Genomic DNA, 26,648 nt, shown 5'->3' on the forward strand with positions numbered 1-26,648 from the left:
TCACTTTCATATCAAATATTAATTTTAGAAGTCAAAGACAATATATATGGGTCCTATCAACTTAGCACATGAAGAAGAACAAAAGCATGCCTAAAAATAGATTTAGATAATAATAGTTTTTGGTAAATTCATTTATGTGAGTTATTTAAATTACTTTTGTCTTGAGATGGTGGGGAAAATGTAAATTTTATGCCAAAACTACAGTCTGCACAAAAGGCTGCTTTACTGTGAAGCATTTTTCCCCAAATATTTCCCTAAATTTTCCCCTAAAATTGAGGGAAAAGACTGTTATCTATACCCTCATTGGCTTCTGTTGAGTTAATGATCAATTATGATATTCCACAGTACAAAATTTGCCTGTCTTCACTTTTTAAACAGAATTATACCTTTAAATAAGCATTTTATACATATATTTATTAGTGGTATTATCTTCAATACTCAGAAGTAATCAGTATTGATGAAATACTATTTTATGAACACATCAACCCTGAGAAACATAACTAAATGTTCTGTCTCAAAAATATTTAACCAACACAAAATACATTTGTTTTTATCACTCATCCAAACATTGAAAAACATACTTTCGAGGTTTCTAAGCTCCCAAATATTGTGGTGACGATGAGCAAATGAACTGATGCTCAGAGGGAAGAATTTCAGACCATCCAGAATATCAGCAAAGAGCTGCCAGCACCAGTGGTCTCTGCCAGACCCGTGAATCAGTTTGAAGCATGACTCTTCACTCAGGGAGCAAACACAAGAACCAAGACTGTGGAGGAAGAAAAGAAAAAATAAAAATGACCTAATTGGTTTAAAATGTTTACGGCCACATATTTTATTGTTATGTAAATAGAAATGAAGGAATCTTTTAACATAGTGTACATCAACACGTGGTGATAACTTTGAAGGGATAAAACCAATTTGCTATCATTCCTCTCCATGAAACAGAAAGTAGACTATTGAGTGTCCCTTCTTAGTTTCTATGACGGTACTTAAGAACTCACACCAAGTAATTTGACATGTTACTTGTAAGTATCAGTGGCCATATGCCAGAATAATTTATTCAGTGGATAAGAATATTTTAAATTACAAATATTCCAGTTTTTAACTCCTTGGTACACCTACTTTTTTCTCATCCATATTTGATGTAAGGAAAAGCACATCTTAATAGTACACTTTTGACTTTACAAAAGCACACTTGGGCATGAAAGATTCATGTTGTTATGACTTTTTCTTGTAATGATAACAACCCATGATGTTAGTGTGGATATAAATTGGAGTAGACATTTTGGTTGGCAATATCAAGAGTCCTACAAGATCAAGACTTTCATAACTGTATGGCTTTGACTCAAGTTATGCTTCTGAGACTATACAAATAAAAATGCAGGCATTTAAATTATTATAAATTCATACGAGAGAATATTAAAATCATATATAAATGAAGTGTAAGTAATTTATATGACATTAAGTTAAAAAACAGTGAGGGATAGATAGACAGGTGGAAGACAGATTAATAGATATCTCAGTTTCTGTTTCTGTATTATTAGCACTGATTTTATTTTATTTTTTATTTTTTTAATTTTTTTATTTATTTTTTTTTTTTTTTGAGACGGAGTCTCGCTCTGTCGCCCAGGCTGGAGTGCAGTGGCCGGATCTCAGCTCACTGCAAACTCTGCCTCCCGGGTTTAAGCCACTCTCCTGCCTCAGCCTCCCGAGGAGCTGGGACTACAGGCGCCGCCACCTCGCCCGGCTAGTTTTTTGTATTTTTAGTAGAGACGGGGTTTCACTGTGTTAGCCAGGATGGTCTCGATCTCCTGACCTCGTGATCCACCCGTCTCGGCCTCCCAAAGTGCTGGGATTACAGGCTTGAGCCACCGCGCCCGGCCGCACTGATTTTATTTTAAAGATTGGAAAGAAAAAAAGAGAAGATTAATATTAACTATGTTTAAGAAGTTCTGATTTTTCTTGTTTTGTTTTTACTTTCACAGTTCTATTATCTAAGTTTTCCATAAGGGCCAGAGCTTTTTTATTGAAGTGTAATCTATATAGGAAACTAGACAAATCCCAAGTGTACAACTTGAATTTTTCCACATTAAACGCACCTTCATGTGTGTTTTCAAGGAATACAATGTCTCTTCCCCTTAGAAGGGTTTCCTCTGCCCCACTCTCATCACCAACTCCTGCTACACACAACCTTTATGCTAATATCTATCACAGCAAACCAGCTTTGCTGTCATTGCACTCTATACACATAGAACCACACAGTACATATGTAGGACGTTTAGCTTCTTTTACTTAATTTTTGTCTACGTGAGAGTTATTCACGTTGTTTTGTATAATATTTCATTGTATTAATATATCTCAACTTGTACATTTTATTGTTGATTATAATTTGTGTAGTTTTCAGCTTTTGACTATTACCAATATAACTTCTATAAACATTCCTGCCAATATACTTTGCTTAATATATGTATAAATTTCAAAAGAGAGTATATATGTTGGGTTGTAAGATACACAGATGCTCAACTTTGGTAGATATTGCAGGTATTATGTCTCTTCCAGCAAGAAGGAATGGACAGAAAGGAACAGAAGGGAAGAGAAGGGCCAGAATTGGCTAGATATATTGACCAGCTTGATATTCATATTAACTTGGGCAATATTAGCTGGTCATTGACCCCTGATTTACCAGTTATCTCAGTCTTTTATTGGTTCTTGCTTTCTTGGTAAAGTTGAGTAGAGCTATGGTCTCTTATCTGTATCATTTTAAGGTAGATCAGCCTTTCTTGATTCTCAATACTTCTATGAGCAGTGACTAAGATGAGAGGTACAGTCTGTGCCAACATTATGACTTAGAGATCAATAATGACATGTGGATTAACCATTATGATGCATGTTTTAAAATTAGTTTCTTTGCTAAAAGGCAACAATCAAGAACCTAGAATTAGAAAATTCAGAGATTTGCCTGATCAGGAAACAAAGGCATGACCGAAGAGATGAATCCTATATATGCATGATTTGAGAGAAAAAAATAATCACTCTAAAAATCATGTTAGGGGCATGGGATGAATTTTTAAAGCTAATTTCTATAACCCAAAAAGCTAAAAGCCATCTTTTTATAACCACCTTCACTTTTTACAATGCTTTTTTTGAGATAAGGAAGCTCAGCCTGAAGTTTTTGGAATGATCAAAATTAAGAACATGATCTTCATTTTTGTTGGCCCAGATATCTGCTTTAACACTTCAAACTCTCTTTTAAAATATCTCACACTGTGTCAAAAATAACTTTCCTTAGCCACAAAGAAATCTGAGAGCTCTGTCAGTCAGCAATCCCATATGTAAGTGAGAGAGAAATATGCTGCTTAGTTTACATGACAACCTACAGATCAAAGCAAAATAAATAAATAACATTGAGTTGACTAAGCCTTCTATTTCCTTGGTAATAAATATTAAATATAAGCACTTTGAAATGAAAGACTGAAGACACTAAAACTATCTGTGGTGAAATAAGATGGAAAGTTGAGGTCCCTGGTAAAGGGGAATTATAATTTTTAATGTAGAATTTTAATGTTCACCAAAAAAAAAAAAAAAAAAAAAAAAAACAAATCAAACATGGTACAGATTGGCCGGCTAAAAATAAAAGGTTTTGTCCATCCCTTAGAAATGCAAACATTGCAATGGAAAAATACTTTAGTCTTTTAAATGCAAACTAACCATATGCAATTTGTTAAGTTTCATTTATTATTTTTAAAATCGCATTTTATTCATTAGCACATATTATTAAAATTTAGTTTAAATGAAACCATGATCTATAGGATTAAAAACTGAAGTAGCTTTCTTGTGTACTGAGAACTTATTATTCTTTCTTTACAAGGGTCCACTGTGTTTTCCTGGTATATAGAGCTATTAACTGTTACACAGGGTTTTATCTCTGTAGTGGTTTAAATTCCTCATGAGTGACTCTGATTCTCACAATAGTTTCTTCCTTTTCTTAGGCTTCAAATTTTAGGATTAATCAGCTCTTCATAAGAAAATTGGAGGAAACATTTTCTCCCCTTAGAAAAATAAACTCAGAAGAGTAGAAAAAGTTTATTTTAGGAATAACTCAATTATCTTACATTCACTTTGCTCTTGGCCTACTGAAGAGCTATCAAAGGAAGGGCAACCCTCTGATACTAGTTCAACAGAAAATTTGCTCAAATTAAGAGGATACTCAATGACAGAAAACCAGAATTTTATACTGGATATCCTAAACTATTCTGGAACAAATTCCTTTACTCAATTTGATTAATATTTTACAAATCCTGAGTTCTGGTGGTTCCTACAAGAATCTCAGTAATGTTGTTTGTGTCTAGAATCATGTGCACATATGGTAATTCCAACATAGACTCAGCCTAAAATGCTATAGAAATTGCTCTTTATTACGTACTTAAAAGAGAAGAATAAACTTTAAAAATAAGATTTTACCGAACGACAAATTGGGATTGCAAGTGAATGAGAAAAGCTTGAATACATCCCAACATCTTATTCAGATTCAGTTAAAATGGGATTATAACCAAATAAGTTATTGATGGGATTTTGAGTTTCCATTTCGGGGAAGAGAATGAAGACATTTGTATATGACACTATTTGTAGTACATTCAGAAACTGGTGCTCTGTCTCTACCACAACTGGCCCTCATGCCAAGCTGCTGGTGACAAGACAGTGACACATGCAGTACAGGGATCAGCAAACACTGATCGCTACTCTGTTTTTGTAATACCCACAACAGCAGAATAATAGCCACTACCTCCTTTTGCCCTCCAAAGCTCATGCAATTACACCTACCTGGCAGAACCGATTCATATCCAGAACTTTCATGTAAACGTCCATTTACATTACATCCTTCTACAAATAATTATACTTCCAAGTACAGCAATAACAATAAAAATTTGGTCCAGTCTAACATAATGCACTAAACCGTATATAAATGTCTTCACTCTCTTCCCATAAATGGAAACTCAAAATCCCATCAATAACTTATTTGGTTATAATCCCATTTTAACTGAATCTGAATAAGATGTTGGGATGTATTCAAGCTTTTCTCATTCACTTGCAATCCCAATTTGTCGTTCGGTAAAATCTTCAAAAAATGTAGCGAACAGGAAGAAGAAGAAACATGGAAATTGGTTAATATATACAAATACATTCAAGGCCAAGAAAGGAAAACACTGTGGGACTCTACAGCCTTTCATTTCTGCAACCGTTCACTAAGTTGTGATTGTTTTGTACAACTCTGGTACGCCTTCTGTGCTCCTTTTGTCCCCAGTTAGCACTTCAGCTATCTGGGGCTTTCGATATGGTAGGGTGGCCCAACTGTTCATTTCTTAGGGGTCTAATCAATTGAGAGAAACATCATTTTCTCAAAAATGCAATCAATTTAAGTTTAAAGAGTGGCTATAGTCCTTCAGGACTTCCCGAGGATTTTTGGTTTGTTTACTCATTTGTTGGCGTAGGTTGTCTGCATCTTTATAAATGTTTGAAATTAAATTATATTAAGAGTTGGACAAATTAAACATGAATTAAGCAGAGTAAATTATTATTTTTATTGAACTTAATTTCTGAAAACTTATGAATTATAAATATTGCTTACAGTTACATGTTTAAGATATTTCAAAAGAGCAGTTTTCTTAACTTGTAAGACCTATAGTAGCTTAATAAGTTGATTTAGTTGAAGTTTTTAATTTTTATTTATTTCATAAAATTATAAAACATTTTCAATCCTTAAAAAATTATAATCATCAATTTAAAAATTATATCATAAATGTTAGACCGTGGCTACATTTGAAAACCAGATACCAATAAAAAGGTTAAAAAAGGAGAGAGAAAAAAGTTAGTTGGAAAGAAGAAGGTATAACAATTCAGACAATTTACAATAGCAAATACGAGAGCATCTATTATATAATAATAATAATCAGACATGTCTTGTATTTAAGAAGAAAAAATAAAATAAGAACCAACTAAATCAAAAGAATGCTCTATAGTTTGCTACTTGCTTGTAAAACAGAATTTTCAAATAAAAAGATAAGGAAACTAACGGGCATTATTCAATAAGAAGATTTAATTGGTGGGAAATGGAGCAGACAGTTCAGAGCCGTGTCAGACATAAAAATTGATTGTCTCTGGATTACCACTACAACCAAATCACCTGGCTTCAAACCTGAATAGCTTAAGAATGTAGTGCCAACAGGGTGCTTCTGCGCTTGCTGCCAGGAGCTTTCTCGTTTAGCTCAGTGCCAGTTAATCAGGTTTTTTGTCCCTTCCCTCCGCTGAGCTGATTCCTGTTAATAATTCCATAACCTGGGTTAGGCTTTGTGTGTCTGTGGGCCCTTCCTCATGAGTTGAACTCGCTGACCCAGAACCTGAGTGGTGAAGGAGGGTCAGACTTTGAGCACAACTGAGGACTTGTGGACCCTGGATCTTGAATATTTATTTCCACATTTTCCTGGCTTTCTAGGTCAGCTCAGAAAGCAACATCTTAGGAATACCCATGAACTTTGTGGACGTAACTGGATTCTGACATAATGCTTTAGGATGAATCAGCAACTCCAGTCATAGCTTAGGCTTTGTTCAAAGGAGTGTATGTAAGGACCTTGGAAGGTAACTTGTTAATGTTTTTACATATTCCTCCATACTGACTTGATATGCACGTATTTCTAGTTTCATCTTTCAAGTCAGGTTATCTAGATACAATTTATGTACAGTAAAAGTTACTCTTTATAGCTGTACATTTCTATGAGTTTTGGAAAATATGTAAAGTGATGTAACCACCACCATAATTAACACATAGAATATTTCCCTCATCCCCAAAGTTTCCTTTATGTCCCTTTATAGTCCATCCTCCTAACAAACTTTGATCAGGTTTCTGTTCTTATAACTTGGCCTTTTTTAGAACATCATGTCAATTAAATTTTTCAATCTGTAGCTTTTTCTTTCTGATTTTTTTTCACTTAACATAGTGTATTGAAATCCATCCACACTGTTGCATGTATCAATATTTATTTTTTAAAATTATCGATTAATATTCCCTTGTATGTTGGTACCACAATTTTCTCATCTACTCACCATCCGGTGGAGAATTGGTTGTTACCAGTTGGGGGTGATTATGAATAAAGCTGATATAAACACGCTTCATGTGGGCATATGTTTTTCTTTTCTCTTGGGTAAAACTGCTAAGAGCAGAATTGCTGAGTCTATGATAACAGATAAGCAAACTTCATAAGAAACTGCTACGTTGTTTTAGTATGCTGGCTTTAGCATTTCGCATTCCCGCCAGAGAATATACTGCCAAATACTAATGAGGATGATAACAATGGGCGGAATAATTTAAATAACGATATTGTTGAGAATCTTTTCAGCACTTCCCATGTCACTTCCCAGCACTTCCCAGGCACTGTGCGAAGCACCTGACATATTTTTAATTTATTGTATTCTCAAAAGAATGCATAAGGTAGATGCTATCACTAGAATCTCCATTTATTTATTTTTATACATTTATTAATCTTTCTTTTTATTTTTTGCGAGTATATAGTAGGTGTATATAAATCACATGAGATATTTTGATACCTCTGTTGGTATCTCTGATACCTCTATAGGGACGCCTTTTTATATACCTGTTTGCCACATATATATCTTTTTTGATAAATGCCTATTTAGATCTTTTGCCCATTTTTTAATCAGATTATTAGATGTTTTTCCTACAGAGTTGTTTGAGTTCCTTATAAATTCTTTATATATTCTGGTTATTAATCCCTTGTCAGATGAGTAGTTTGCAGATGTTTTCTCCCATTCTATGGGTTGTCTTTTCATCTTGTTGCTTGTTTGCTCTGCTGTGCAGAAACCTTTTAACTTGATGTGATCCCATTTGTCCATTTCTGCTTGGTTGCCTGTGATCATGGGGTATTTCTCAAGAAATCTGCCCAGTCCAATGTCCTGGGGCGTTTCCCCATTGTTTTCGTTTAGTAGTTTCATAGTTTGAGGTGTTAGATTTAAATGTTTAATCCATTTTGATGTGATTTGTGTATGTGGTGAGAGACACCAGTCTAGTTTCAATCTTCTGCATGTGGAAATCCAGTTTTCCCAACACCACTTACTGAAGAGACTGTCCTTTCCCCGATGTATGTTCTTGGCACCTTTGCCAAAAATGAGTTCTCTGTAGATGTATGGATTTATTTCTGGGTTCTCTATTCTGTTCCACTTGTCTATGTCTGATTTTATGCCAGTGCCAAAGCATCTCCATTTTTAAAATGAGGAAATTGAAACTCAAAAAGTGTCGTGGAACTTGCCCATATTATCTCAACCCACAAGTGGTAGAGCCGATATTCAAGCCCCGATAAGCTGGCGTTCGAACTGCCTCCCCTAAACACAACGTTCTCCTGCCTCTTCATTTGCTGGTTAAATAGACATTAGAAATAATCCAGAGCTGGCTATTCTAAAGAAAACTAGAGTATTCTAAAATTCACATTTTTAGTGAGGGTGTTGAAAGGCATCTTGAGCAGAACATAAACTGAAAATGTTAGCATCCAAGTACTTGAAAAAACGCCACTAGGATGTGCGTACAATAGCTGTTCCTATGTACAAGTTGGTCTATTTTTTCTACTTTTACACAATCTCTATTCAAATCAGAGATCTCTACAAACTGATGTGAAGTTTTGATTGAATGTAAAAGATCTAAATTTATAATTAGAAAGAAAAATGACTTCAATCTCGGAAGACAAGTGCAGAGGTTGAAAGAGTCAGTCTCCAGTACACAAAGCTCTATTTAATCTGAAGCAGTAACAGAATATGGCCATTTTTGTTTTACAAAACCAGGGTAAGGATTTAATTGAATAATTTTAATGGACTTTCTGTTTTTATTTGCGGATTATATAAGACTGCTCATAACAATTGACAGACAATAAATAATCTGGTTATTTTATACTGCCCGGAATTACTTACTTGCTTTTACATTTTCATTATTTCAAAAATCGTTAAGACCTATTTTTGACAGTGTACACTAAATCACTTAATTTTTAAAATGTTTTCTCAAACATTTTAGATGGTTTTCCTGTCATTTAGTTGAATTCAAAGAAAAAATAAAACAGTGAAACTAGTTCTGTCAAAGCTTACTGTGAGATAGGCACGATAGAATTATATGAAGAAAGGAGCCAGGCACGGTGGCTCATGTCTGTAATCCCAGAACTTTGAAAGGCCGAGGCAGGTGGATCACCTAAGGTCAGGAGTTCAAGACCAGCCTGGCCAACATGGTGAAACCCATCCCTACAAAAATACAAAAATTAGCCAGGCATGATGACGGGTGCCTGTAATCCCAGCTATTCGGGAGGAGGAGCGGGGAGAATCGCTTTAACCTGGGAGGCAGAGCTTGCAGTGAGCTGAGATCGCACCAGTGTGCTCCAGCCTGGGTGACAGAGCGAGACTCCGTCTCAAACAAACAACAACAACAACACAAAAGAATTATATATGAAGAAAGAAAGTCAGAGAAGAGAAATGTAAGTGATAGCCATGTTGGTTTCTAAAAGACCTGGACTTGTGTATATTATGTATATTATTTGTTTTACATCATGATGTACCAAAAGACATGTATTGCTTTTCCTCCTCACATATTTTAATGTTTTTATCAGGCGTTGATGCAATGATATTTTATTCTTATTGCTTTCAAATAAAATTAATAGTGAATTTTTCAAATTGTGCTTATGTAACACGCAGTGTATCTAGACGAAATTACAGCAAATGTGGCAGGTACATACCTCTTCAGGTCCTTCTGGATACTAAATAAATGCAAGCAGGTAGGAGCTACTCTGCCCAGATTTCTGTAAAAATTCCTTTATCAATTTTAAATCTATGTGAAAAATTTAAACATTATTTGAGAACAGTTGAAGCCACAGTGTGGAATGAGAACAGACATATACAGTTATCAGAGGTGCAAAACAGTGCAGCCAGCAACAAGTGAGAGTGTGAAATCCAGGGTTTTATTTCTAATTTCCCCTTTATTCCAATTTGTAGCTGGGAAAATGCTCACTCAGTTTTCTGTCTGGTCTGCATCACCTGAATTTTTTTGAGTATGTGTGTATTTCTCCGTGTGTGTGTTTGTGTATGTGTGGTGTGTGTGTATCCCATTCTGCACTCGTTGTAGGTTTTCCTGAGTCATGGTCTTTGCTCCTTCAACAGCTTCTTAGTCTTTGTTTTATGTAGACTTTATCTACATGCAGTTCGGCATTTGCCTTGGGTTTTTTTGTGTCTATTAATTTAGTGCTGGCAGAGAAATCTGGGAGCTCTGGCCAGCCACTTGTCCTTTCATCTGCATTCTGGCTTATACTATTGTGATTCAAGTGGGAAAAAAAAAGACCCTCTAAATCCAGGAGATGCCTGACCTATCAGAGCATTTCCATAACATGTTCTCAGGATTCAGGAGATCAGAGAGGTCCAAGCATTTTGTTCTTATTGTCACCTGAACTACGGGTATTTTAAAAATAGTTTTCTAGCTTCTTAAATAGACCAATTGAAATAAATTGCCATTCAGTTGGTTACTGTGCCATCGAGTGAGCATGGTCCATTTCTAACAAGCTTCCATCCATGATCTTTTCCTCCATGCAATTCTGTATAAATGTGCATCTTAATAAATGAATAAAACGTGAGGGGCATATAATGGAAATAGAAGAAAATAGTCATATGCCTGTTTAGCAGACACACATTCTGTTTAATTTAGGCTGTTTATTATTGAAGATGGAGAAATCACAAGCAGGCCACCCCTCTACAAGTGTAAGGAATGTTTGACGAGTGAGTCAAATGGAACGTAGCTCTAGAATCCCGGGCAGTTCTAGGTGAGGCAGGAGCACGTCTCTATCGGCTGATGTCCTCCAATTCTACTGTTCTCAGCCTCAGGGTTTAGTTTTTCTGTGTTTTTTACTTCCTTCTAGCATGACTTCGCTCTTTATGGAACTCCTCTTTACCTGATTTCAGTCTCTATTCCTGTGTTCTCTGCCTCTTTCTGTTGGTATTTTTAATTCATATTTTTAAGAGTTAATATCTAACTGGTCCAACGTATCTCCACAAAACAGAAAATTGGGCAACCTGTGGAATGGGATCCCCTAGATCAAAGTTCCCACATACAGAGAAAGTTACATTATATAATACATTGCTTCTTAATATTACTCCTTTTTCAGGGGCTATGGTCTTGGGGAGCACCATATTTGGGATGTTTTGTCCATCTTCATGAAAAAGTAAGAGAAGAATGACAGCGTAAGCTCCGTGAGAACTGGGGCTTTGCCTCTTGGTAACACGTTGTTGTATCTACTGTTCTAAGAGCAGTGCCTGGCACATTGTGAGCCCTTTGAATGTTTACAAAGTATGAATACATGAAGAAACAAGTGACTAACAGATTCACTCGAGGAGTATATAATAACTTCTGAATGTTATCTGTGCAAGAGATTCAACCTGGTCCAGGTCATATTCAGTGTGAAACAGTCTCAAATGTTTGATTATGTGTAGAGCTAGTGAATAACTTTGTGCATGGTTAATTTGAGGGAAATCCCTGAATACTCTAGATCAGAGAGCCGAGTACCTCAGTCACCTTTTCCCAGGTCAAGTAAATCTTATTTTTCTACAATTAAAAATATAGATTTAACTTAGTTGCTTAGAGTATAAGTAAATAATTGTAATTCAGGCACCGTATCCTTGCCCACATGCAGCCATCTAGCTACAACAAATGTTGCTTTAGCAACATCTTTAAAAGAAGAAACTACAAGAGTAAATATGATGTCTAAGACATCATATATTTATTGAAACAAACCCTTCTAAATCCATGCATTTAGAAGGTCCAGGTGGTACCTTCACCAATAGAGAGGGACAGTCTTATGAACATAACTGTATGTTAATATGGGCAGATGGGAGAATTATGAAAAAAGGTATGTGCTTCTCATCCCCTCCATCTGAATCCCTGTCTCACTCCTTTTCAGTCTTCTCCGCAGTTCTACTCACCAACTTTCCTTGTACATAGACCTGTGAATCTCCAGTGGATTTCCCGCAAAACTACACCTTATATTTGTCGTCAGTAATGCTAAATACTGAATCTTTCGGTGGCCTGCTGTTAGAAAAACTAATAAAAATAGTACTGGTATGCTGGCTTACCGTGATAAATCATATGCCCATGTATCAAGTCAATTGAGCGAAACAAAAATGTGATGAGTCACGCATTCTCAATCTCTACATTTCACACATGAGAACATAGAGGCTCAGCTCAGAGGACTGACCTGCCAATAGATAAATATGGACCTATTTACTTATGTGAGTGGCATTATCAGACTCTGAATGCAGGCCTATAACACCATAAAGCTGTCTCTTGAGATTTCACACTTCATGAAAGTGTAATAACAGTTTAACATGTCACCACTTCCTATGAATATTTACAGTTTGATGGGAAAGTGAAGATTGTCAATGCATAACTCAAAGTTTCCTGAGTAGTAAGAAATAAAATACTTTGATAGCTCTTTAGATCTTTCATTTCTGAGGAGGGCTCGCTTTCTATTTACTACAGGTGAGGTTGACTCACCCCCATTTTAATATCATCTATTTTCAGACGACCTCTTGGTCTATGAATGATGAAACCAGATTGCTAACATTTTTTTATATACTCTCAGGTTTGTTACATAATTGAATCTATGTTTATGGTTGCTGTCTTTTTAACATGGTAGTTTAATTCTGTTTGATTTTGAGTGTTCCATTATAATCCATGTTTGTTTCAGGATATATCAGATGTTTGAGCAGGGTAAATAATTCTCTCCAGCACAACCAGGTATTTTTTTCTATACAGTAGTGGAAATATACTAAATAAAGTTGTATCAAAAGATGGGTTGCACTGCAGAGATAATATGAATTGAGCTCAAGACAGTGCAATCAAGTGAGAAGGAGATGGAAGAATTCTGTGTGAGTGGGAGGTGTGTACCACAGAAATAAAAATGAGCAAAGCTAAAGTACTCTTGATTCTACTTTTATATTGCACCACCACATAGTTGCTTTAGCTCTGTTTAAGAATGTGCAAATGGATTATAACAGTTTGAGAACTTAGGTACGACATCTGTTAAAACTCAAGTAAATTGGAATTCCAGCAAAGGAATGCATTTGGAATTAAACAAAGTCCTCATTTCTCATAAGACCATTCTTATTTCCAAACTCATTAGAAAAAAAAAAAAATCCCTGTTTCCTTTTTGCTATTCTCTACCCTTTCTCATTCTTATTTTCTGTAGTAAAAGATTAAGTGGTAGAGTCGGGGATCCTCAGAAAGATGGCTTAACTAATTAGAACATCAACTAAAGTCTTTAGGACAGAGTTTTAACAAATGGTTGTTAAGTTCCCTTTGCAATGTCACATAGTATATTACTAACAGCATTCGCAGAAGGTGCACAGGATGTATGGTCTGAAATCTAGGGTAAGAAGGAATCACAGAAGATGACGCCAGGCAGGTGCAAGGAGCTGACTCCCTGGACAAAGTTATATTAAAGCACTTAATTTAGTTGCACCAGGTTAATCAAAATATTATTTATTTAACTTGTACATATTTATAATATAAAATATATATGATACATATAATATAATATATAATACAATACATACTATATAATACATAAAATATGTATTATATATAATATAATACATAAAATATATAATCATAAAATATATTTTTATATATAATACATACAATATATATTTCAATATATAAAATATATATTTGAACTCGTTGGCCACGATTAATGCCACACAACTATCCCTGACTAAATCAGAGTTGCAGAGTGGATACAAAAATGTACAATGGTTAATCACTTGGACTCAGGAACAAATAAATATGGCCTTGAATCCTAGTTTCATAGCTCTGTGGTTTTGTGCAAATATTTAGTTTCATTGAGTCCTGGTTTCCTTTTCTGTAAAAGATAAATAATTAAAAATGCAGCAACAGCCACAACAACATTAGTCACTAACATTTTATTCATTTTATTAGAGCTTGCTTTCCCGTCAGCAATATTTTAATGTATCTATTTGCATTCCTGCATTTGATATTGTCAATTACCCAACAAATCAGATAGTGTTGTTACCCTCATTTTACAGAGCAGGAAACTAAGGCAAAAAGAAGTGAAGACACAGAGCTGAGTTTGTATGGATTTGAGCTAAGTAGTCCTATTGCAGAAAACAGACGGCTGCTATGATTTGGGCTGGAAAGTCCATTGTTGCTTTGCTCACATCTGGCACCTGGTGCTATCAGCTCCTGTGCCTGCATTCTTCTCCACATGGCCTCTCACCCTGCACTAGTATATAACAGATTCCTTTTGTGTAGTCTCCGGGCAGATTTCCATGACAGCAAAAGCAGATGCTGTAAGGTCTCTCTCTCTCTCTCTCTCTTTTTTAACTTTTATTTTAGAATGATTGTACATGTGCAGGTTTGTTATATAGATAAGTTGTGTGTCATGGGGGTTTATTGTACAGATTATTTTATTACACAGCTAGTAAGCATAGTACCCGATAAGTAATTTTTAAATTCTCATCCTCCTCCCACCCTCCAACCTCGATTAGGTCCCAGTGTTTACTGTTCCCTTCTTTGTGTTCATATGTACTCAGTGTAAAGCTCTCACTTATAAGTGAGAACATGCTATATTTCATTTTCTATTTCTGCATTACTTTTCTAAGGACAATAGCTTCCAGGTCCATCTATGTTGTTGCAAAGGACAACATAGATAGATCTTTTTTATGGCTGCATAGTATTCCATGGTGCATATGTACCACATTTTGTTTATCCAGCCCACCAATGAGGGACATTTAGATTGATTCCATTTCTTTTCTCTTTTGAAAAGTGCAGTTATTAATATAAGCATGCATGTGTCTTTATGGTAGAACAATTTGTATTCTTTTGGACATATACTCAGTCATGAGATTTCTGGGTCAAATGGTAACTGTTTTAAGTTCTTTGAGAAATTGTCCATTGCTTTCCACAGTGGCTGAACTTATTTACATTCTCATCACTAAGCATTCCCTTTGCTCTGCAACCTCACCAGCATCTGTTATTTTTAAATTTTTAATAGGTTCTTTTAAGATCCAACCTCAAAGTCAGGTGTATTGCTTTCACTGCACTCTATTGGCCAAAACAAATAATAAAGCTAACTCAGATTCAAGCAATGTCAAAAGAGCCTCTGCCTCTTCATGGGAGAATTGCCAAAGTCACACATAAATGGGCATTTGGGATGACAGGAACTATTACAGTCATCTTTGCAAACATTACCTTAAACCTTTCACAGGGATGTGTTATCCTGATCAATGGTCACACTCACGGTCCTAGAAAATAAGGTTGATGAAATTCAGATATCCCAAAAGCCACATTTATTAATGAAACACTAAATTTGACATGGTAGACTATGTATTCATTGGTAAGAAATGTATTGGGGGAAGGTTGTACTATCATGGATTCAAGATTATCTAGTTCACTCTCATTTAACCAGAAAATTAAAGTGAATAAAGCATTCTTTTTTTCACAAATATTGGTTATTTATCATTCCTCTGTATATAAATGTTTTAATTTTTCCTGTCAATGATAAAATTAGGTATTTGACTTTTACTGTTCTAAAAGTGCAGAATCTCATGAATTCTGAAACACCTGTTCAGGTAGGAATATAATGATACTCATAGAATGGATTAAATAAAATTATATGTCAGACAAAGTAGCATTTTCTAGCATCACAGTTATTTCTATTTAAGTTCTAGCAAAAGACTTCATTTTCTGTTAATGCCATCAGGTTTTCCAATAGCTTATTAGAGAGTCAGAAGTAAATTTCATAGAAAAGAAATAAAATTCTTAGAGACACTGTATATCGTGTGCATACCTTATGTACCTATTTTTACCTTATGAAATGATGTTAAGGTCAGATTCCAAATGTTAGTCTTCAAAGAGTTAGTTTTCCTTAAAATCACTCTATTTAATAAAAATCTAAATGAGTAATATTCAAACCCAAAGGCTAGATATACTTTGCTTATGGCATATGGTTTGTGACTATGGTTTGTTTATGAGACTCCTATGTATTAAATCTCTGCAGTCGCCTTTTCAAATTACCTTTTCAGGGAAGTGGCAGGGTGAACATCGATGCCTGTTGTCAGTGGGCCCAAACCCTCTCATAGCATCTTTGTGTAGTAAATTACACTTAGAATTCACAATAAGGCTTTTTCACATTAAGGAGAATTCTGCGTGCGGGAAGAACAGGGAGCGACCCTCAGACTGGTTTCCACCAGTCACAGGCTGAGCTATCACCACCCTTTAGTTTCTCAATATGTCAAATGTGGAGCTTTTCTTCTACACAGACACAACCCAAGGCTCTGCTTGAAAACCTGACTCATCACTTTCTGGAGGGTGGAGTATGTCATACTCAAGGGAGGGACACTTGTGATACTCCAGCTGGCGTGACTCCAGTGTATAAGACGGGCTAATTAAATACATGACCAGGGATCATCTTCTTTGCCTAACTAAGCATTAAGCAGCCATCAATTTGCTGATGCTGTACCGTTCTTTCTATGTATTATAGTAGCTGGTTTCTCCCTCTCTCTCAAACTTGCTCAAAACTTGTACCATTTTCCCATTGCTCTTCGACTCAACTCCATACCCCTAAGATCACTGCCCTGTGTTATGCAAAACTAACTTATCTTCCACTACAGATTTTTCTACAAATACTGTCTGATCCAGCCACATGGCCCTCTGGACACGGCCTTGCAAATGCACGTGTAGGTCTTTTTCCTGATCTTTTCACCCTGGACTGAAGATCCTAACGCTAGTCATCATTCATCCTTGACAAACGCGGACTTTGAGTTCCACTTGAATCAGAACTTCTCGCACACCTCTGATCTAATGCATCCCCCAAACCCTCTTAGAATTAAGTATTTAATTTTTTAGAATCTGATTTAGTTGTATTTTATTTATCTTTCTAAGTTTTCTTGCTATCTGATCAGCATGATCATGAATTTATGGGCATGGTTTTCTCTAGTATCTGTTTAGCCCTCAACACAGTGTTTTAATTCGGCTATCCACCTATGTATGTGTTTATCTTTCTCTTGCATAGTTACTAAAATAATTTTGTGCCTGCTAGTACCTGTTTTACACCTTGGTGCCCAATTTAAATAAACAGTGTTAATGTTATTTGCATAAAACAGTTTTCTTTGTCTTTGCTTGTTAATTTATTCATCTAATTAAATAATTATTAGACTATATATAAATAGCTACTGTAATTAATGGTGGGAAGAGTGGGAGGAAATCATGGCTGAAGATTTTTTCATTGATCATGGCATTAGGGGCACAATACATTCATTTTTACAAAATTATTTTCAGGCCACATATATCTTTGTACATCAAATCTGCTGAATCCAATTTGGGAGATAGAAAAGTAATTGCAGTTGAGATTGAAGTTCTTGTTCATCTCTAATGAGTTATAATACTATTGATTACACTAATAGGATATCAAAATAACAATCAATGGAAGGCTTCTAAGGAGTGGGAAATTCTGTTTCATAAACCATAAAAAGAGATGCACCAGTGCCCGTACAGGTACCAGAGATAAACATAAAGCTTCTTAGAGAGAGTAAGAACCGTAAAAACACAAGAAAACACGTTTCAGAGTGTTTATTCCACCACGCTGATGTTCATTCCAGGTGAATATCATATCAGCGAATCACTTGTATATTGCTTGGGGGTCTACAGTGTGTCCAGTGCTGTCCTAGGGGCTTCATAGGATTATATACTTTGTGAAGAGGCAATTTTATGTGAGATAGTGATGGCATTTTTGTAATGATCTGGTTATAATACATTCTAAAACCAAAACCATAACTTAAACATGCATAACCATCTGGCTGGAATAGAAAATCAGGAAGTATTAAGAACTGTCTGAGCTGGGAGCTAAATGTCTCACTCAAAAACACTTCTCTAATCCAACAAAACAAATCTATAGGATTGATTATAATGCAATTGTGCAAATCAGTGTCCCCCATAATAATACATTTTTACTTGGGCTCACTGATGTAAAAGAGATTCTACGGTGATGTTGATTAAAGTTATAATTGCAGTCATGGCCTCCAGCTGATGCGGGAATTATAACCATGGTTTTGGAAGTAGTTGGGATGAAAAGAGAATAAGTAGTTACTTGGGATCCAGACTATAGCAGTTATCTATTGCTGTGTAATAAATTTTACCCTCAAAGTTCAGCAGCTTAAAACAACAAATATCTATTAAATCATGTTGTTTCAGAGGATCAGGAATCTAGAAGTAGCTTAGCTGAGAGGTTCTGGCTCAAGGTCTTTCATTAAAGTTATGGTCAAGCTGTAAGCCAGGTCTGTAGTCATCTTCGTCCATCCACTGACTCCCATGATTGTTAGCAAACCTCAGTTCCCTGCTGGTTAGTGGACTAAACCTCGGTTTCTCGCTTTGTGAGTCTCTCCACAGGCTGCAACAGATTTCTCAATAATATGGTGGCTGGCTTCCCCAGGGTGAATGATCAAAAAGAGAGAGCATGAGAGCAGAAAGAAAATCCCAGTATCTTTTACAGTCTAGTCTTAGAATCACACCATCATTTCCACCCTCTTACCCACAATCCAGAAGATGGAAATTAAGATCCACTTCTTGAAGGAGGGAGTATCAACATATTTGTGGAAATATTTTAAAACCACCATGTGAGTTCCGCTATTTTGTTAATCTAGATATTTGACGCTGGAAAAGTATTTTATCCTCTCAAACATCGGAGTTGGTTTGTTATTGTTACTGTTTTAACTGAGAAAGTATGAATGATCAGCCTAACTTCACAAAACTGACTTCAGGATTAATGGAGACAATGTTTGTGTAAGCCTTTTGCAAAGTGCCGTAGGCATAAATGTGTCCTTTTAACATCTGTAGTTATGCTCAGAGTATTATATTCCAGACAAGTACATTATTCTACAAAATATTGTATGGAGATGCCTCACATCAAGAAGTAACAACTAGTGGTACACATGGATGAGCATTACTGTCTGTAAGTAACAGCTACGGTTGCATATTTTCCAACCAAAACAACACCAAGTTTGTCAATTTCAATTTTACTCCTTTCTTTTTTTTTCTTTCTTTTTCTTTCCTTTTCTTTTGGACAGTGTTTCACTCTCTCACCCAGGCTGGAGTGCAGTGGCATGATCATGGCTCACTGCAGCTTGAACTCCTGGGGCTCAAACTATCATCCCACATCAGCCTCCCTAGTGGCTGGGCCTACAGGTGTGTGCCCTCACACCTGGTTATTTATTTATTTATTTATTTATTTTTGTATTTTTTTTTGTAGAGATGGGGTTTTACTATGTTGCCCAGGCTGGTTTTGAACTCCTAGTCTCAAGCTATCCTCCTGCCTCAGCCTCAAAGTGCCAGGATTACAGGCATGAGACACAGCACCCTGCCCAATATTACCTCTTTCATATCCATACTTCTTTCTATCTTTACAACAACTCTAAGTCATTTATCATCTCTTGCCTGGACTGCTGCAATAGTGCTTAATGAGTTTTCTAGTTAACAACTCTTACCTCTGTAAATACATTTGCCATTTTGTAGCCATTGTGGTTCTATTTAATTCAAATATTCTTTATATAAGAATGTAGACAAATAGGCTGATTCTTACTAGATTTGAAGTGTTATCTTTTTATATTGGTCTGTGTTTGTTTTCTTTCTCACCCAACACTCAGCATTCCTTCTCTATCTAGTCTGAAGTGATAGTGACATTTTTGAGTTATTTACCAATGACAGGAACATTAAGTTCTTTTCATCCTTGATCTCCAAATTTGCGTAAATATTTCTACCTTGAGATAAATGTTTATCCCAGAAACCTAGCTGCAACCTTAAAACCCCTTTTAACTCACTTTCTATGTGTGATTTACCAACCAACATCATTGCTTCTGCCTCCAGAAAATGTTTCTAATCTATTCATTTTCCACTTCTTTTCTTTATTTCTATCATTGCCAGGTTACATTTTTCACCTAACTAATCAGATGGTCTTCTAACTGGTCTTCCTGCTTCCACTTTGACACTTTCTAACTTATTCTCTCTATTGAAAGAAGAGTAACCTTTTAATGCAAAAATCTGCTTCTTCTTAAAACCACAGAACGAAGTTCAGAATTCTTAACATAGTTTCCAGGGCCTGAACTGAAAAGGTCTCTGCCCATATTTCTAGCTATTCTTTCATCCTAGTATGTGACAAGCTCTTTTATGCCTGAGGAATTTTTGTACAAGCTTCCTGTCTGACTACTCCCATTTTCTGCTTTTCCTGCTTTTGCCCCACATGTACTTATTTATTCTTCCTTTCTCTGCTTATGCATCACTTTCTCAAAGAACCTTTAAATTAAGCCCCGTGGTTATAATCTCTGGAAATCTTCTCTTTAACTTTATTACAGATGCAATTTAAAAGTATTGTTTAAAAGTAAGATGTTATTATATAGTGTCCATTTCAACTCACTAGAATATCAGCTTTATGAAGGCAGGGACTACATCTATTGTTTCACTGTAATTCCTCGCTGTTGTTCTACAAAATACGGTATAAAGATGCACATGTTAGGAGCTCAGAAAATATTTGTTGAATGAATGAATGACATAAGGCTTTCAACTACTTACATTAACTTCCATGAGTCAGGATGTATTTATGTGGTTTGTGACATGATGGTACTGATCAGTTTCACTTAGGAAGAATGGGATTGCTCAACTCCATGGGCTCAGACCAGAGTGAGTTTGCACAGCCAAGTGGGACAACTACTCGGAACAAGAAGGAAGAGACGGTGCAGAAATGCAGTTTGCCTGCTTAATGTTTTAAGTTGAAATAGCTCTGGACATGTGCAATTTCGGATGTGACTGCCAAATAACTGGCTTTGAACCAATTCATAATTTTAGATCAGACTACACCCATCTGCTGATAATCTTCAGTCCTTTATGTTAAAAATTGCAGATTTGAAAGCTAGTCTTAGAATGTGTTTCTAGATCCAGCTTCCCATATTTATAATGGCTCTTTCTTTGTAATCTCTCAATACTTATGACCTAAAATTAATACTGAATATAAGCTTTGAGTTTCACTAGTGTAGCATGGATTATAGAAGACTAAAGTGTTGCTTTTATTTGATGATTATGATTGTCTCACACTACAAAGCAATAAATGTAATGAGGTTTTTAAAAATTTATCTATAACATCTAATACTAATTACCAAGGAAAACAAAGGACAACAGATAAATAAATATACACCCAGAGGATGAAAGAAGTTATCTTGGTTGCTTTAAAGAGTCATATTTTAATGTTAAAATGATTCAGCTCAAATTAACATCCATAACAGTAAAATATACCATCAGCTCAACAAACTTTTGACAATTTTCTTTCATGTACAGCAATCATAACTGAATTTAGGAATATAAAGAAAATATAATAAAACGAAGCCCACAATGAGCTGCATACCTAGTATTGAAGATACACACACACATACACATGCACAGGAAGAGAAAGAGGAGAGAGAGAGAGACACAGAGAGACAGAGAGAGAGAGAGAGAGAGAGAGAGATTCTCTTAATATAATGTGTGAAGTTCTCTACTTCCAGGTGAATAAGTCCTAGGAAAAATTAATGCTAACTCCTGGGAAACTCTGAGAAGATAAACTTCTCTTCAGCTATTATACATTATTAGGAGTATGTAAAGAAGGGATGGGAAAAAAGGTATTTCAAGGAGAAAGTAAATAAAAAGTTCGGACAGACTGGAAGTTCATGCTTTTTTGGAAAATGGAAAGTTTCTTGGTATGATTAGGTTTTATGGCTCCTAGAAGGAATGAAAAAATAGAAAGCCTTCCCTGGTGCCCTCGGGTAGTCAGATATTTTCTCCTCTCTGATTTCGTGAAAACAGTATATGGATTTTCATTGAATTTATCGTGGCAGATAAAAAATTCTTTATACATGTCTCTCTCACTAAGCTCACTTTATGAATCTTTGCCATTAATAAATTATCAAGTATAAGCATTTAAAGTATATTTTTAATCAAAAATTTGGCAAAAAATAAGTTGGAAACATATTCAGAATGGAATGGTCTTCCTTTTATGCCTAGTTAAGAAACTTGAAATTGTGTTCTTTTTGCCTTAAAAATTAAGAGGTTTCTCATAATAATAGCAATTGCTAGCTTCTCCTTGAAATTGAAACATCTAGCAATCCTGAATCTGTAACCCATATGGTAACATTCATCTGAAGTCTACTGGCAGCTGCCACCATTCACAGAGCATTCTCTGCACCTGACCACAATCTCCTCCGATCCCTCTCGCCTTGTACCCAGCCTGTTTCACTCATTTATGTTACCTATTTGGCTCTTGAACTTTCTCTTTTCACAGAGCATTCTCTGCACCTGGCCACTATCCCCACCGATCCCTTTCGCCTTGTACCCAGCCTGTTTCACTCATTTATTCTACCTATCTGCCTCTTGACCTTACTTTATTTTCACCCTGCTGCAGAACAGGGAGCTAACAGTAAATAGCGTGTTATCAGTTACATGTTTTTTAAAGATAATTTGGCAGCCATGTGAGCTCTTTAAGTGTAGAAATAGCTCAGGTTGTAGAACATTATGTGTTTAGTAATATCTGAAAATAACTTTATGTGCTTGTTAAAAGAAATAATATATATATTGTTCGATAATGTTCTTGGAAGCATAACAATATTTTATTAAAAATTAATAAATTTGGTCTCAAACAGAAGGTGAACTAATATTGTTCTACTATAGTTTCAGTATAATCAATACAATATTTCCATTTGCCCATGGGAAGCAGACTTCATTGTAAAGCAGATGATTCTGATTTCCAAAAAAAAAAAAAAGATATCAGCTCATGAGGCAATAAAATCATTCTCCAGAAAACAGGAGAGATGGAATATACCAACATGTATTTACCAGGCAAACCATTGTTTATGATGCATTGCAGATGATCCTTGAACGTGCCGTGTACAGTACATTTTTCCTGCTTCATGAATTTTGAATATTTTTGGCATACTGTCTTTATACAGTATTCTCTGAATACAGAAATCCCACAGTACAAGCTAAGTAAGAAAGATGATTGTTTACCACCCCCTTTTCCAGAGGCACTTTTATCATGTCTTAGCAGCAGATATTTATACATCTAATCCTTTCTCCAAGATGTTAGAGCTCTGTGAACAAGTGGGATTTTTTTCTTTCCTTAACAACCACCTCTGTTTAAAATGAAGTGAGGTGTGTTTGCAGTGCCAAATTTAAATATTCAATTTTGTCAAGTACTATAATCTGTGCTACAGAATGGCTAGATGGGAAAATGCTGAAATCACAGCTTTTCCTTATTATCATGTTATGAGAAATGTTGACAAACACATGGAAGAAGTGAGAGATGGCGGGAGCAGGTTAGGAACTAGTAGCTGCAGAAAGACCAGAGAAAGCTGTCAGCTTATCTCTCCTGGCATTTGTGCTTATATATAAAGGAAGGTATTACATCTCTTCTAATTTTTTTAACGTTTCCTGCATAATTCAAATAGAAGCCTTGATGAGAACATACCTGCTTTTTAAAAATTTATGGGAAAAACAGCATCTTTGCATTTCTGCTGAATAAAATGACAGGATTGGCTCCAGGTTTCTATTCCCAGTAAGAACCTTCAGGTTCGTCTGTGACAGAACTCTCAATAGAGGTTATTTTTACCTGGCATGGCTGTGCTGTTACTGATGCTGCTGCTCTCGATGGCTCAGATAACTTCTCCTGTGGGTGTCTCGGACAGAACGAAAGCTGGGTCAAGGTGGAAAGGTGAAAAGAACCGTGAGTAACCAGGGTTTTTAATTCTTGGTGCATTTCTTTTTTGTCTTCATTATATTTAGGAATGCATCAGGGTCTACGTAGCTTTGCAGTTCTTAGCATTTCCAAGAGGTTGCTTTAGAACTTAAAAATAATTTTGCACATTAAATGTGCATGCAAAATAAATGGGCTCCACATTCGGTAAGCTCCACACATCTGCAATATTGTTCTGGATGTTATTGCAAGAGTTTTGTTTGGCTTTTTCTGGTTAACTCTTACAATTCCTGGGACTTGTAAAGACTTTGAGCAGACAGATCCAAAGGCCATGTGTGTAATTTAACATGAAGTTCAAATATGTTGCTAAAATTTGTTGATATTCATATGCTAGATATGTAATAATATTCGTTGCATCTTAGCACTTTGTTCTGAGGATAACAAGAAAATAAAATTAGAAACAGCAAATATTACAGGGACTCATTAGAATAACTTAAAAGTTGATACTTTACAATTGGTGGTTGATAAATATATTACTGTCTAGAGCCACTAACTTGTTTATTCACTCTGTATGGAAATGCAATACCTCCACAATTTGATCATTAGATATGTCTGTGTTTTTAACAAACATTTGTAAACCACTATTTTAATCTTTAGGACTGAATATGTCTCATGTGTTACAGGACAGGACTATGAATTTGATGTTTGCCTGCCTCTGAACTAACTGGCAAGAATAGTCAATGTCTTTTCTATGGTTTATCATCCTATAGGTCATCACAGGTGGAAGTGTGTGTGTGTGTGTGTGTGTGTGTGTGTGTGTGTGCATGTGTAAAGCTTAGAACTTTAAAAGTGAACTTTAGAAGTCCTATATCTATCTATATTTATCTTCAAAAAGAGACATAGAAATGGACCTAGGAATCAGTCTGGAGAGAGGAAATGCTCCTCTTAAAATGTTGCTGAATGTTCAGAAAAGGCATGCCAATACACTTATTTTTACTGGAAATTCCTCCAGTAAAAGAAGAAGATTCAAAGTACCTTGAAGCTATTCGCTAATCTTATGACTTTAGTTTTAATCATTCTTTGGCCTATTTCGTGTTCTGCTTTACTGATTTGAGTGGAAGTTGGAAAGTCATGGTGAAGAGATCAATGGGGACTGCAAGCAGTGCAAGCTGGAACAATCAGAGATTTCACTTGCTCTGCTTCCAGCTGAATTTCTCAGTACCAAATTATTACTGGACCATTATCCTTCTATTGCTTTCCTTTCTTTCTCTCTCTCTTTCTTTCTTTTCTTCCTTCCTTCCTTCCTTCCTTTTCTTTCTTTCTTTCTTTTCTTTCTTTCTTTCTTTCTTTCTTTCTTTCTTTCTTTCTTTCTTTCTTTCTTTCTCTTTCTTTCTTTCTTTCGTTTCTTTCTCTTTCTTTCTTTTTCTCTTCTCTTTCTTTCTCTTTCTTCTTTCCTTTCTTTCTCTTTTTCTTCCTTTCTTTCCTTTCTTTTTCTTTCTCTCTCATTTATTCTCTTTTTTTCTCCTTCTTATGATTCAGAAAAGGCATGTCAATGGGTCTGAGACTTACACCATTCTGAAATACATGACTGGTCTTATTGACCATATTTTCTTTGGACATACAGGCTGCCTCGATGTTTTTTGTTGTTTTTGGTTTTTTTTGTTTTTGTTTTTAACATAAATTCCAAATCTTTGTCTCTCTTGGAGAGTACTGAAGAAGGAATTCATGATCCTCCAAAGTCTAATATCGATTAGATTTATCCCACTCCTTGCGCTTGAATCTAATCACTGTAGTACGTACAATTTATTATAACTTTTTGCTTGTTTTGCTTGAAAGTCTATTTTATGTCCATTATATGAAAATACATCTATAGTAATCCCATTATTGCAAGGACGGACATAACCACTTCCATTTAAGGATGAGGAAACTGATATGCTAAAAAATTAAATGACTTGATCAGAAACATTCACTCAGTTAGTAATTTACAGACACAGTCCTATAATCAAAGTTTTTAGACTTCTAATTCAGTGTTCTTTCTACTGCACAAAACTTCCTCAGAGAACTATCCTGCTGTGGGAGATCCCATACCTCAGTTTCTCAGTAAGCTTAGGGACCATATTTTTAAAAGTCTCAAAATGAATATATATATACACACACACACACACACACACACACACACACATATATATATATGCAAATAATGCTTGGAAAAAAATTGAAGGTGGAGGTAAGATGGTAAGAATGCAGCAATTGTGATAAACCAGTTGTTCTTAATGTAGAAATTCAATTTTATGTTTTTAAATGAACTGACTTTCTAAGAGGTGACTGAGCTATAAGATATCCTATATAATGATTTCTGTGGTGGTCTCCAATGCCAAAGAAACAACAGAATAGGGAGCAGTGCAGGAACTTAAACTCATGGGTTTTGACCCTTTCCCATTCAAATAAATCTTTGGGAAACACAAAATTGAGTCGTGGGTGCAGACATTTGCAATGAAGAGTTTCAGTGAGAAAAACTGAGGCAATTTACTGAGACATTCTCAACTAAGGTAATTTTGCTGAGACACAGAAAATTGATTCTCCAAAATGAGGAAGTTATGATGCACAGCTCATATTCAACTTATCAGATATTCTTTTGGGGGAATTTGTGAAATATATTTAGAGAGATCTTCAATTTCCAAATGAATGGAGAGTTGTTTAATATTATTAAAATAGTAGTAATAAAAGCCAAAGTAAAAAACCTCAATCAAATTTTAATTTCCAAAGAATATCAAGTTACAGCTTTTGGTATAGAACAGAATGCCTGTGGGAATGTATATATATTTTTTGCCTATATCA

General features: G+C 35.5%; 1 protein-coding gene across 3 annotated transcripts in view; it reads left to right on the top strand.

Moving 5' to 3' along the window:
- Window positions 1-26,648, top strand: part of ROBO1 (roundabout guidance receptor 1) — a 1,154,304-nt gene that overhangs the window by 333,473 nt on the left and 794,183 nt on the right. The window contains exon 1 of one of the 3 annotated variants that reach the window (XM_065539308.1): window positions 23,709-23,840. The exons of the other annotated variants lie outside the window; for them this stretch is intronic. Within the exon in view, the coding sequence (XP_065395380.1) occupies window positions 23,732-23,840 (109 nt within the window). The 5' untranslated portion in view covers window positions 23,709-23,731. Of the gene's footprint in view, window positions 1-23,708; window positions 23,841-26,648 lie in introns of those variants that run through there. 3 annotated transcript variants of the gene reach the window in all.

This window comes from Macaca fascicularis, chromosome 2 (assembly GCF_037993035.2).
Source record: "Macaca fascicularis isolate 582-1 chromosome 2, T2T-MFA8v1.1".
Classification (NCBI taxonomy): domain Eukaryota; kingdom Metazoa; phylum Chordata; class Mammalia; order Primates; family Cercopithecidae; genus Macaca; species Macaca fascicularis.